Source organism: Populus alba, chromosome 1 (genome assembly GCF_005239225.2).
Source record: "Populus alba chromosome 1, ASM523922v2, whole genome shotgun sequence".
Classification (NCBI taxonomy): Eukaryota; Viridiplantae; Streptophyta; class Magnoliopsida; order Malpighiales; family Salicaceae; genus Populus; species Populus alba.
The window spans coordinates 23,266,382-23,281,407 of NC_133284.1; the positions used below are offsets into that span (position 1 = coordinate 23,266,382).

Here is a 15,026-nt window from a genome sequence, read left to right on the forward strand (position 1 = left end):
AATTAACTCAGAATATTATTATATAAACATCTTTTTTTTTTTAATGTTAGAAAAACATTTAACCAACTACATAGCATAAGTCCACCTGTTATCTGTTAGGTGTGTGATTAACCAAATCAAAGCAGCATTCATTAATATTTTTATATATGCACCTAATATATATATACATTCATGCACGCTATAATGTATCGTTGAAATTAGCAAGGTACTCCATGATCTGTAACGTGGGTTGTTTGAGGATCTCAAACAAAAGACTTCATATCATGTGGATTGTGATATAAGAGAGAGAATAAATACCCATCTTTGTTTGTATAGAAAAACTCAAAAGGGCTTCACCTTCAAGTGGGACATGATAGAATTGATTTCTCATGGAGATCGACAAGAATCCTCCAATAGTCTTTTGTAGCATCAGACAATGCATCCCCGTGAACCCATCCTCTTTCAAAATGCAATTGTTAGGGCATGTGAATGCTTTTGATATTGGGGCATTTTGAGACAAAATATAGTGATGGAACCATTAGCACGATGTTGCATGTGACGATGGGGATGTTGTGAAGGTCCCATTTTCATCAAATCATGCCCTTTCTTTTTATGTTTTTTTTATCAATATAGATATTCAAACTACGAATTTATAACTATTAAAAAGCAAACTTAATGTTTAACTAGTTGAGTTATTCCTCATGATTAATCGTTGTTTTTCCTTTCTTTTCCTTTAAGAATCTAACTTCTACCATCAATTGAAAGAGGAAAACTTCAAATTATGTACATAGGCAGCCTTGCTGCATGCAGTTTGTGATAATTTTGTGCCCTAATCATCGTGTTCGTCGAGGATTCAACAACAAAAGTATATGTGAAGGGTTAAAAGCTTGCTGAAGTAACATAATGTGTTGTATTCTCTCAAGTTTGAGAGTACAAGTTTGAGACATGGACAATGAGAGAACATTCAAGTTTTTGTTTTTTTTTTTCAAATTTTGTTGTTGACACTTTAATATGAATGAGTTGAGAAACCCACCAAACTTGTGATGATATAATAAAAAGTAATCGAAAGTATACGAAAACATGGATGTTGATGTGTATAATCACAAATTTTATATAGTATATTATCAATCGATCAGTATCATCATATAATGATAATAAAAACAAATGCAGTACTAAGGTTTTTTTTTTTTTTTTTTTTTTGTGTGAAGACATATATATGACTTGTTTTATGTGCCAATTTTAACCAATAATATTTTACCATGTATTAATAAATTAACAAATAAAATGGATCCCTCTTGCCACATATGCAAATAAAAAAAGAGAAAAATTAAAACAATTATATCAAGTTGAAAAATAAAAATAAAAAACATGAGAAAAAACTCTGGATTTTACATTCCTCCAAAGAAAAAGACATTGATAATAATAAATATGAGAGAGAGAGAGAGAGAGTTGTCGAGGGTACGTAGAAGATGACAACCATTAACTTAGTCAAGGATTAGCCTAATTGTGTTATTTTCTTAGCCAATTTGGATAACGTAAAGTTTATGTTTAAATGCTGTAATTTATTTTTATTTTTTTTCTAGCATTTAGATGCTATGAATCTAGTTTATTAGTGATGGCAGCCCAAACAAAAAGAATAAAAAAAAAAAAAAAAAAAAAAGAGTCACCCTTGACATAGCTTGAAAACCAGTATATATTTTAATCTTTTCGTAAAGTTTTTTCCTTGAAATATTATTTTTCCAACCGTCCACTTTAGATTATAAATGCCTCAACAAAAAGCAGTCGCTCATTCTAAGGGAAATTAAGAGGAAAAGGAGGAGAAGCTTCCTTCTTGTAATCAGGCAGCAGCAGGATTTACGAGATTTCCTGCCTCTGGACAACAATTCTGCTTCAGTGAGCTTTAGAAAAGCAGTATCCTTTAAAGATAAATAATAAACGAACAACTTTACAAGGTGACAAAAACCTCCCCATGATCACACCAAGCACTGAATAATAAATATTCTCTGGATAATAAGACCAACAGATTTAACAGTTTATTATAACAGTACATCCGTGATTATTTCATTGATGGAATTATGAACAGAAAACTTTCGTTGAAAAAATTTCATCAGAAATTTATGTTCTGTTCTGATAGTGAATTTATTGTTAATAAATTTACTTATTGTTTTTATAGACAAAACATGTGCATCAAAAATAAAATTACCCTGTCTAATTTTATTGGTAATTTTTTTTTAGATTAATATAGATGTTCAGACCAGCTTGCGCATACCTTAACTAATTTTACAAGCTCTGAAATTAAGAACCACATAAGCCTCCAATGACCCTGAAGTTTGCGGGACTCGAACTGATGATCTTTGAGAAGCAAACTTAAAGCCTGACCAGTATTTAAGCTACACCTCTTAGAGTTATTTTATCGATAATTCTTTTGATACAATTTAGCATATCACCAACAGGAAAATTGTATGTAATTCATTAGTAAACGACAAAATATCAATGATAATTTTATCAATAAGTTAATAATTTTAGTGATATTTGCAGTTTTTTTTTTTTCAATTCTCTAAAATAGACGGACATGCTTATAAATTGATAAATGTAAAGACAATCCATATTGTAGGAACTTATCGACCAGAGATCACATTAAAACTTTGAAAGAACATGAATTTCTTCAAACAAATAAGAGATAGATATGAAAAATAGGTGTGCTATCACCTTAAAATCCCTCGACAAGGGCTGCTAATTGAGAAAATCTTAATCAGCAAGGGCCAGTCCTCAAAAGAAACAAGTTCTACGTACAATGATTTAGATTAGATGTTTAACTAAAATTGGTCGATAACTTGAACAGAAATTCCCATCAATGGATTGCTTTTTACTCTATCCAAAATATATTCCATCTTACTTTCTTTCTTTCTTTCTTTCTTTATCCAAAGCGTTGTCATGCTTGAAGTTTGAGTCCATTTTGCCACCTTCCTCCCTTGATTACACTTTACACGCACAAAAGACAAGTGATGTTGTGTCCCTACAGGCTAGTCTTTTCCCATGCCGTGATTGATGTTCCACTTGTTAGAATCCTTAGGTTTCACTCCTAATTTGGCCCATTTCTTGAAGGGAACACACCCATGTAAACCCCTCCCCACATACCTTTAATCTCTTTTTCTTTAGTCACTCTCAAGATTCAACTACCATAACAATTTTTTTGAAAAAAAAAAGAAAAAGAAAGCTAAGCTCCTCAAGAAAAAGTCCAAGTCTACTAGTAGCAACTCCACCCTCTTCTTTTATCTTCTTTTGGCTTTACAATTGCTTCACCACCTACATTATATACATACACCCTCTCAAACTTTGAAGCGCACACATTCACTCGGACGCAGCCTCAAAAGCTATGGATTGGTTCTCATGGCTGTCAAAAACTGGCCTTGAGCCTTCTCTTGTGTATGAATACGGCCTTGCTTTTGCTCACAATGAGCTTGAAGAAGAAGATATAGCTTACTTTAATCATGAGTTTTCTTCAAAGCATGGGGATATCAATAGCCAAACATAGGCTTGAGATCCTCAAGCTTGCAAGAAAGGCGAAAGGAAAGAGCCCACGTGCCATGGCAAGGGTTCTTGTTGCAATCAAGAGGACAAAGAGGTGTCTAGCTAAGTACGTAAGGACATGGATTCGCAGCGAGGAGTCAGCTCTTGTTCTTCTTCAAAGGCCTGGTTATGGTACCAGATGGAGAGGAACTATGTTGAAGAGGAACAAGAAGTTGATGATGTCTAAACAAGGTAGGTTGTTGCTTACAAATGGTAGCTTTTTCAAACACCCCTATGATTTCTGCTGGCCCAACCCTTGATAGTTTTTCAAGCCCTGTGATTTATGATCTCAACAAAGAGAAGTTAGATCAGGGTGATGATGAGGGGTATTGGACAACTGGTGTTGAAGAGATCAGGTGGGATACCATGTTCCAGAATCTGAAACCAACATGAATTGCTATAGTTTATCCCCTTTTTTCTCTCTCTTTCTTGATGTCAGTTTAAATGGTGAGAGATGGATTTTTTGTGTGTTCTTCCACCATGGAGTCTTCAGTCTTGCTCATGTATTCATTTTTTTTCTTCTTGTTTTCATTAGTGGGTGGGTCAGATAGGAGCACAACTTAGCGTCAGGGACTGTTTTTTTTTTCTTTCTTTCTTTTTTTGTTACAAATGAAAGGCTCGAAGCTGAAACCTCTCAAGAAAGGGAGGACATGAGTGTCGATTGAGCTGCAAGCTTTTTGGCGGCATCAGGGTCTGTTTTAGTAATGAGATGGTCTCCCCTGCTTTTGTATTTTGCAGTCTTACTCGCAGACAAAAGAAAAGCATTATCATCTTTTAATAGATTGATTGTTTTAGGATACGAAATTAATTACCATGTGGTAAGGCATCCAAACATATTGTCTTATGCTTCTGTATTTTCGCTCACTAGGCTACGCTTATCGATTTCTAATGTAAGTGGCAACAGATCATAGCAATTGGCAACGAAGAGAGGGGTATAGAGATAACGTCAAGTGCCTGCAGATTAGTACTGGAAAGCGAGGAAGAGGAAACTGGTCTTGAACACAAATACTGCTCTTTCTGCTTCGAGGAAGAGGAAGGGGATAAAAAGAGGCAGCAGCTTGCGTGTACACACATGTATGTGTGAGCAAACAAAGTGGATTTAAATATAGTATATCTTAGCGCGAGTGTGTCGCTAAGTTCATGTATAGAAAGGATTCCAGGATGAATTTCCCCTACAAAAGATGAAAAACATGATGGAAATTAGAATCAATCAATTTGGGATGAGTCACCCTGAAAACAAAGGGGAATAAAGGCCTGTTTCGAATGCCAGGAAAGACTGGACGGAACCAGTATTGATTTATCTTATTTAGGTTTCAGAGGGAATACTGATTTTGATCGACATATATCATAGCAATAACCTGCATACAACTTGGATGTGCCTACCTCCCACAGTTTGATTAATTTTGAAGTCATTACAGCAAGCTTCATCAAGGAGACCGCCATTGAACAGCCGACAACAAACAAAATATAGCATCTTGGAGCATCTAACAAAATCTAGGCGACAAACAAAATATAGCATCTTGGAGCATCTAACAAAATCTAGGCGACGAAAGCCACTGTCTAGAGTGCTACAACAATGAAGCAAACCTCTGCAAAACAGCACGTCACAACCTTGTTAGATGATACAAATGATCTCCATTGGTCAATGGCCAGATGTCTGAGGCAGGCGAAAAGAACCCCCTGAATAAAGCAGTTCGTAAACTGGCCGAATTCTAACTGTCAAAAGTATGCTCAAGATTGTACCCAACCCACAGACTCCAGCTAGAACCAGGAATGTCAACTTGAAGCAATCGGGGCCAACACAAGAAGAGCTACTTTGCTTAGCTGCTTCCGCATCATACACATAACCAGCAAGCATACCTGAGAAAAGAAGTGCACCGATAGGATTGCCTAGCCCCATGAAGCTGTAAATTAAACCAAAGTGTTTCAAGCCAAAAAGCTCGGAAACAGTTGGCACCATTATAGAATACAGGACCCCATAGCAGATGCCAAGCAGAGGAATAGCAGCATAAAGAATTCCATTAAGAGCAAATGCAAAAAGAATGAAGGTCATGACCATGACCATTAGTGCAAATGTCATCCACAAGGTTCGAGGGATCATTTTCAACCTGCAATGAGATTTTATCACGTTCACCATCATTCCCTTGTTAGAAAGAAAATCACATCCAAAGTGCAGTGACATTTAGAACTGTAGGAAATATAGGGCACAAACCTAAGTGCACATAACTAATTCCACATATGGCAAACGTAAGTACTTTTTAGGAAATTCGCATTAGTAAATTGTTCGGAAACTTGTGCTAGGAATGCCTAATGATAATATCCAGCATGTGCTACTTCACAAGAAAGAGAGATTTTCACATTTCAACCTAGCTCTTTATGTTAAGGCAATGAATAATGACCTTACAAAGTGTTCTGAAATGGCGCCTGAGCCAATACGGCCAACAAAATTGCAAAAGCTGAAGAGAGTAAGCAAAAGCGTTGTGTCTTCCAGTCCAAATGCAACACCAACTTGAGCCAAATTATTGAGAACGGTAACTCCAGCACCAACCCCAAGAAAGTTTACAACCCAAAGAAGCCAGAAATCAGCCTTGATAAGAGCCTCACGAATTTTAAAATCCTCACCTCTCCTGGGCCTCCTTCTCTTCTTCACTGCTCCCTCACCCACAGCAAGAAGCATGTCCGCATCCAAAGCATCCTCATTCTCATAAAAACTACCAAGATTAGTACCTGAAGAAGATGGTGTCAACAAAGAATCCGTTGGGGTTGATTCACCTTCCTTTGGGACCAAATGATCTGAAGAATCACTAGGTGGTACATGTCTCTTATGTTCTGCAGGGAAAAGGGTAATTTTGACTGGAATTGCGAGAGGAGACATCAGAATAATAACCATTATCAAAACTAAAATGTATGAAACAGTATCACTTAGAGAAACCACACCACTTATTATTGTGGTTATGAGAAGATAAAGAGCAAGCGAAACACTTGCCACTTGACTGAAAATAAAATGGACATGCTCTGAAGAGTCTTCTCCAGAAGCTGGAGAACAGGGCCGAATAAAGTACATCATTGCTAAACATAAAATGGGAATGCCAAGTGTAAGAATTAGGAGAAGCTCTGAATCTGAATCTTTAAGCACCAGTTTGTATATCACAGTATATACTGCAGCTGCGATCCCAGCATAACCTTTGAGAATCCCTGAAACAGTGCCTCTACTGAGAGGGAAGTTTCTCATGTTGGTTACAAGCACAGCTGTGCCAAACCATGTAGTGCTATTAGTGGCTACAACAAGCGCTACCCATATCTGCAACGGCAATGAAGAGTGAAGCCTGTAAAGATTATAATTCATGGAATATTATATACTAAGAGCAAAACTTAATCTGAAGTATGACTCAATAATTTAACAGAAACAAACAATTGTAAAAGTTTCAAGGAAAAAGATGGAAATTCAAAGGGAAGAATGCATAATTTTCCAGAAAAAGCTTGTCTTGACAGCCCATGGACTTCAAAATTTCTTCTATAATTTCATACGTCTACCTATGCCGACGGAATGTAAAATATTCTAACCATGGAATATAAGAAGGATTAAAAAAAATGGTAAAAAATTATGATGTTTGTATAGGAGAGTTTTACTCCATAAACTATGTTCTCTGATACTTAGGAACCAGGCCATCTCTGAAAAAACTTCTTGCTGCACACCAGATTGCAAAAAATAAGTGATGAATATGAGCTCGCTGCAGGTTTCAACAATGCTTTCTCAGTAACTTGCACTAAATGCCCTGGAACATTATGTTTTTTCTTTATGAAAAGAAACAATTGTTTTTATAAAAATATAAAAAAATATCTAGAACTAATAAGTAAATGTTTTGTCATATGATATATACATTGAACTAACCTGTATAGAGATTTCATATGGAAAGATGGACAGTTGTTTAAGTGATTCTTAGACTTGAAATAACTTAATTATCTTATTTGATCATGACTATATGTTGTTCTAATTAAGAATAACAAATGGACATAATTGGGTATAGTCAAGGTTGTCAATTTCATTAAGTTTCAGCCAAAATGACCAATATACGTCGTATCATTTCAAAAAACAGAACAAAGTGGAAAAAAAATTCATCTCGAGAATCTCGGGTCATTTTGGATTTCTTGCCCAAATTCCTTCTGAAATATTCTAGGTTTATTTCATCCATTTTATTCTGGATAAAGTGATGAGCGAACTATAATTCTTTTATAAAAAAAATCCTAGACCTCCCGTTTACACATTCTCCTATATATATCTTGACTCCTAAAATTTTTAATATAATTTAATATTGTAAGATTAATGAAGAGAAGATTTTTTTTTAACCTAAAAACTTGTTAACTATAGGTTATAGCATTGTAATTAGTGAAAGTAACAAGTACAGTGACACCTCTTTGTTTGTCATTTCTTGTTTCTATTCATTTCCTCCCTTGTATTAAGAGAGTCCATGTCATCCTTCTAACTCTTGATACCGCCCTTGTATTAAGAGAATCCATGTCATCCTTCTAACTCTTGATACCGCCCTGCTTACAGCTCCCTACTATTGTGCATGTACGCTAGCTTTTTAGGTGTGCTCGGCTCACTTTGAGCCTAGATTTTCTGCCTTTGCCAAGGGATAAAAGATCAAGAGGACGTATGTGATGACTAGTTTTAGTTTTGAACATTCAATTAATTATTCACATAAGAACTTTAGCTATATTTTATTATCAAGTAGTATTCTTACTTTCACCACAACAGTAACATTTAAAGGCTGATCAAAATCTCTTTTCAACTTCCAACTACACCTTCTAGGCTCGACAATAAAATGTTTTTTTAGGAAAATGTCCAGCATTATATTTTGTATCAAATTTCAATTAAAAATATTTAAATTTTCCTATTTTATCTAGAATTCCTTATTAAATGGAATTTCTTTTTTGTGTGGATTTCTTGTGTGTAAGATTTATATAACTTATAGATAAATAGAAGTTAATAGAAAGAGAAGCTTGATAACACTGACTGGATTTGTGAAGAAACCAGCCTTCTCAATGGAAAGGATTTAAGTTGGGAGGCATTTAAGGTTTCTTTGTCTACTTTGACTTTAGAGCATGAAAAGGTCAAAATACTTTAGAGCTTAGCGGAATAACAAGCTTAGTCGAAATAACATTCTTATCGAGATGTCTTGTTGATAACTTTCATTACATAACACCACAAGATCAATATACTTATTTCTTTATTAATGATAGAGATGATTTTTCAATTTTATACTTCTTTTGTATTAAAATATTTTATTTTTATCAATGTTTTAGCATTTTGTTTGTGTTAAATTATTTAAGTTTAGTTAAAGTTCTTTTTAGTCTTGACTCTTGACAGGAATGTTTTAAATTTTGAAATTTACATTTAGATACTTGATAATGTGTTTGTATTGCATAACTTAAAGCTAAATTTATCTTTTAGACTTGAATTGGAATCATGATTGTTGAATATATATATATATATATATAGTACATAACTCAAGAACGGTACGTTGAAATGCTCCAAAACCAAAAATTTATCATTCCAATTAAAAAAATAAAATGCCAACTAGAAACAGAATCGACAACCTTGGGCATAACATGAACCATATGAAGCTATTTAAGTGGATTAAGAGAAGATTCATCACTATAGATAAATTAGAAAAAATGGTCCACATGTTTCCAATAATATATCAATTATGAAATCCTTGCATAAGGTGAAAAAGATATTGGAAAAGAGTTTCAAATCTTATTCAAAAGATTCAATGATTATAGTATTAAAAACAAGCATGATTTGACAAAGTAGACACACTTCATGCTATAAGTTTAAATCGGAACATTCTAGATAAAAATATAATAATTACCTTGAGAAACTATTCACTACAAAGTTAAGTCAAACCACATATGACTTTCCTAATATTTGGGAATCATAACATATTGTTAGACAATGCACTTGATCTTAAAAAATAGATCCATCAATTGTTGAATTGATAATAAATTAAATTGTTTAATTTATTTAATCCTAGTTTATTGAGGATCGAGATTTATATTCAGACCAATATATTATGAACATAATGGGTCACACATATAAGAACCATTAGTGATAAATTAAACTAGAATGATTTAATCAAGCATGACTTGATTATAAATAAGTTTTAGAGATTAAGCACTAGATGTAAAACTACATGGGATTACAATTCTACACTAAGAAAAATCAAATGGGGACATGATTGAATAAATTTATAAAATTGTCCTTAAATAATATATGTAATATATTATTCAGAGGAAAAAATTAATATTTTATCATTTATAGGATTATTAGGTTTTCCCTATAATGTTATGCCTTAAATTTTGTGAGCGAGAGAGCTATGTTACAAAACATACAATGTAAGTTATAGATGTTACAAAAACATACGATGCAAAAGAAACACTTGAAAAACACAAAAAAAAGAGCTATCACTCAAAGGCATGGTGATCTATCTCTCCTAAAAATGGTTTTAGAAGATTTCTTATTGGTAGTTCGTGTAAATTATTATTAGAGACGAGACACTTGGACGGCTTATCTTCTACGATAACTCGACCTTGAAGAAGTTGATCAAATCTCAAAAAGAGAATCTGATTTTTCAAGTAATTTTTCGCTCTAAACCTAAAACAATCCTAGACTGTCTAATGAGATCCTGTGACTCCTAAACAAATTTTAAATTACTGTTTCTTAACTGCATCTAAGAATTTCAGGAAACCCAGCACTCTAAAGCCAAAATAAACTTCTCAAAATCAGAACATGACAGCCAACACTGGCACAAAATAAGTTACCAGCTATGTTTTATGTGCAATGTGAACAGAAAACAGTACACTACCCAAAATGTGGATTGATGAGGTAGGTTTCTACATAGTCTGTACTAAGGTGGCAAAAATTTTAAAATTGTGAATTTCCTACATGATGGACTTAGTTCTGGTGACATAAAATTAGAGCGCGAAAAAGATTGGTTTTTAAGTAGCTTACACAAATATGCTCCTTAAAGAATGGTTTGTCCTAATTTAAATTGTAATCTCAATCATGCATGTTTCTCATATTGCTTTTCTAAAGTGCTCCTTCACAAAGGGAAAACAGGTATAAAAAACAAGGCTAAACCTTCCCCAATTTTCCAAAATTAATATATCATAGCAAAAGTCTACCCATTTCAGATCAGTGATTGTGAACCATCATTTTCTATAGTGGTGGAGAGTAGTGCAGTTGTCCATGCAATTGAGAGCTAGAAATCAATTGAAAACAATTAAGAAGAAGAAGAAGGCAAGCTGAAACTGATACACTTCTCCTTCATTGACCCATTAGCATCCTCAGTAACACAACCATTCAATTAAAAGTTAAAGTAACAAATTACGTTAACTTTTGAGAGGATGAGAATCTGCAAACCTACATTTCTATACATTTAATATTTGAAAGAAAGGGGTAAAAAACAAAAACAAAAAACAAAGAAAAAAATGAAGAATGATAAAGTTCTTCAAAACAATGACATGCAGATATCTTGTCACCTCTATACACAAAAATATGATGAAACAAACAGCAATAGGGAAGACAAAAACGATAGTGTTTGTAATTTATATTAATCAGTTCACATGATTAGAGGAAACATATAATTCAAATTTTTAGGCCACAACATGTAATCAGGATATACCCATGCATGAAGAGGCAGTGGAGGTGCAAATTCTAGCTTCAATACTCTCAACAAGGACATAAACTGAATCCTGAAAACTCAATTGGTTTTCCTTGGAATTTCCCAGGAAGCAATGTATACATTGTGGAGTATGCTGAGAACAAGTTGCAATCAAAGACACTGCATCCAATGGACTCTAAAATGCATGTCCTTAGCCATAAAGAAGAATCGTGGTGATAGAGATATTGATGGAACTTAAACTTAAAAAGATTATTCCTTCTGCGGAGTAAGACATGCCTTAGACAAAGAACAGTGCGTTTGTTGCCATTTCATCTAGGTAACTACTGTTCCTGGTTTCTATACTTTTAAAGCATCTAGATAAAATAGAGAGAAAGTTGTAATGATAATCATGATGAATTTTACCAAATTCCCACACCAATATCATCACAAGCATTTGTTTAGATGTTAGGAAAGCTAAAAATGGGGAGACCACACTTGCAATTTCATAAGAAAAAAAGAAACATCAGAATCACTCATTCACAGAAAAGCTAAAATCTAAGGCCATGAACTAATGGAATCCTGCAAAGGAGAATAAAAGGTGGTCCTGTGCTTCAGCATTTCCAGTTGAAGAGGCTCCTTTCAAGACTCAAGCATGAAACAATTTTTTTCTCCACTGCCATTGGCCTCTTATTGAGACCAACTAATCGAAAAACTACCACGAAAATGACTGCTAATCAAACACGCATGTAGGTATGCAAAAAAAAATTGTTTCCTAATTAAAATGATTATAGCTCAAAGTGAATTCTTCTAGAAGTTAGATATGTAGTTCCCAAAATATAATGGATTTCAAACATCAAAGTTCTGGGCCCCCATGGTATGATTCTCCAAAAAATTTAATCAAATACAAAAGCAAAACCCTAAACTTGTCTAGAAAACTAGCCATGTCAATCAGTTTTAAATGGGCAGCCAGCAAAGAAAGAAAACAAACAATTAAAAATATAAATCTGGAGTAATAAAGAACCTCAAAAAAGAGACAGAAATTAAAGCAATCAGTCATCACCCTGCAATTTCAGTGATCAAATTTGGAAAACCTATCAAACACTAAATCCAAGACAATCAAGAATATATGATTATGTACTGGAGACAAAAAAAAAAAGAAAATAAAAACACCCTTCAGGTATTTCAAATCAACAAATCGATTTCAATGCAATTAAGCAACTAGAAAAGGAAAAAAGTTGATCACTTACCAGCCAATACGGCAAGCCAATAACAGTCTGGGTAACAGTAAGCCAGAGAACACCATAGCCCAAGAAACAAAAAACAACACCAACAGAAAGCAGAGCCCAAGGAGGGAATTTGTTGCAGGCAATGCCAGGGAGCAAACCTACATTCTCTCCAATATCATTAGCCACACCCAAGATTGTTATTTGCTGCTGGTTCAAACCCAACACTGATTTAAGTGAAGGAGAGTAGAGAGGGAAGTTGTAGCCATTCCCAGCAGCTATCAAAACCCATACTGCTGCTGCCAAGCCCACCCAAGGTGGTCTACTACCTGCTTTTAGAACTATATTTGGCATTTTTACTGTCTATTTACAACTTTTCTCTGGTCTGATCAATCTTAATTTGGAAGAGAGGAGGGTCTGATATGAACAGATGCCTTCTTCTCTTGTACAGTGCTCTGATCTCATCGGTGAAATTAGTGACCACACTACCCGCTCCACAACAGTTTTTGCTAATATATTATATTATCTTCTTTTCAACTGTTAGCTTGTCTCCACATGCGATTAACATTACAGATATAACACGACAACTTCTCAGTGTTTTAACATGCATTGTGGACAATATAATCCACGAGTGATGAACACGACAACTTATCAGTGTTTTAATATGCATTGTGGACAATATATTCCACGAGTGATGAGCTCTTTAATAATTAAAAATATATTTCATATTAAATATAATTTAACTAGTTAAGTTTTGAATTTATTTTTTTAAAATTATTAATTTAAATTTTTATAAATTTCAGGGCTATTGAAAATTTACATGATTATTAATTTTAAAATCTGTGAAATTAGTTGAGGTACACGCAAGCTAACCCAGACACCAATATTAATAATTAATATATAATTATATTTTTATATTTTTATCGTATAATATAATTATTTTCATGCTCTTAAAAAAGCAACACTTGTAATGTTTAAAGAAAGGTTTTAGATTTTCATTTTTTGAACTATGTAATTACCGCATAACTTCTAGGATCAATTTTTTTTTTTTCACCTAAGATTAAGGAGCATTTTAGGTTTTTTAATCTCTTTTTTTTTTAGAATTATTACGTGGAGTCAGGATATTCTAGTTTTTATGTAGTTCAAAAAAAGTAATTGACACATGCAACACTTCTCAATTATCGTTGTTAGCTTTTTTGTGGCGGTATTTGAAACATTGCGTTACTCTTTACACAATGAGACAGCACGTGTTAGCCTCCATGACACAGAGAAGCTTTGATGATAATTTTTTTATATCTCTTTTCTTTTCTCTTTTCTCTACCTCAAAAAATGTGCTGGCCTTGCAAAATTACAAAATGATTCTCGATCATTTAATTATATCATATTTTAATTTATTTTTTATTTAATTTTATCCCTTGACATTTTATTTTTAATTTTTTCATCAAATATGATCCTCGTTCTCTTGATTCCTATTTATTTTGCTTTTAATCTTTTTTATTGAATTTTATTTTTCAATTTAATCCCTAATCATTTGATTTTAATTCTTTTTGTTTAATTTGATCCTCATTTTTATTATCGGAATTCCTTTTATTTTGAGTTCTCTTTTTTATTAATTTTTTTTTTTTTTTGCAATTTCATCTCTTGTTGTTTAATTTCATTAAATTTTCATATTATATTAGTGCTTATTTTTTATCATGCTTTTTCAAATTATTTTATTTTTTTTAATGTTTAATTTCCTCAACATTTTATTTCATTTCTTTTTCTTTTCTTTTTTTGCAAATTTAGTTTTTATTTTTTTAATTGCTTTTTTTTTATACTTTTTATAATTTTTTTTATCTTTCAATTCTTATCCCCCAGTATTTTATTTTATTTATTTATTATCCAATTTTGGTTTTCATTTTTTAATTGCTTTTTTATTTTTTTTCTTTTTTATTCTATTTTTTCAATTAAGTCCTTTATTTTTATTTTTTTTCATTAGCTTTTTATATCAGATTTTTGTTTTTATTATTTTAACTACTATTGATTTTCTTTTTTAGTTTTTTATGGTTAAAAATTTTTATTCAAGATTTTTTTGAATCTGCTGTATAATTATTTTTAATTTTATTCAAGATTAGTTTATTTAACCTTGATTTTACCTTTCCGTTTCAATGACCACTACAAGACAGAAAGCCTATTTTAAGCCTATTTTAGCTGCATTCTAGGATTTAGTGCTTGAGAATTCCTACCAAAAGGTCCGCTTGTTGAAATGTTGTTCAGAATTTTGTTTGGAATCATATTTGGTTTATTTTTTAAAGTATTTTTTATTTAAAAATTATATTAAAAATAATAGATTTTTAATTATTTAAAATTTATTTTTGATATTAATATATTGAGATAATTTGAAAATATTAAAAAATATTAATTTTAAAACAAAAAATAAAAATAAACAAAATATCAATAACAGATCCTCCTAGTTAGCTTGCTAACGAGTCCATGCTGTTTATCTTATGTCCTGTCATGGTGTGTCAGTTTTTTAATTATATGTCTATCTATATAGTACACGTGTCCATGTCGGGGTGGAGACATCAATTCTGAAACATGATTCACA

At 32.7% G+C, this 15,026-nt stretch overlaps 1 protein-coding gene and 1 pseudogene across 2 annotated transcripts; one reads left to right on the top strand and one right to left on the bottom strand.

Moving 5' to 3' along the window:
• The first annotated feature begins 2,976 nt into the window (after positions 1–2,976).
• On the top strand, positions 2,977–4,279 carry LOC118040258 (uncharacterized; annotated as a pseudogene).
• Positions 4,280–4,813: 534 nt separating this feature from the next.
• LOC118040257 (protein NUCLEAR FUSION DEFECTIVE 4) lies at positions 4,814–12,991 on the bottom strand. 2 transcript variants are annotated; one of them, XM_035047148.2, is made up of 3 exons: positions 12,464–12,991; positions 5,949–6,850; positions 4,814–5,657 (listed from the first exon to the last, which is right to left on the bottom strand). In XM_035047148.2, exons 1-3 carry the CDS (start codon positions 12,791–12,793, stop codon positions 5,192–5,194), a joined length of 1,698 nt encoding a protein of 565 aa, XP_034903039.1. In that variant the 5' UTR covers positions 12,794–12,991; the 3' UTR covers positions 4,814–5,191. The 2 variants fall into 2 exon arrangements, with proteins under 2 accessions (XP_034903039.1, XP_034903040.1); XM_035047149.2 differs by having other exon boundaries at positions 5,949–6,875; positions 12,464–12,655.
• Positions 12,992–15,026: the final 2,035 nt, after the last annotated feature.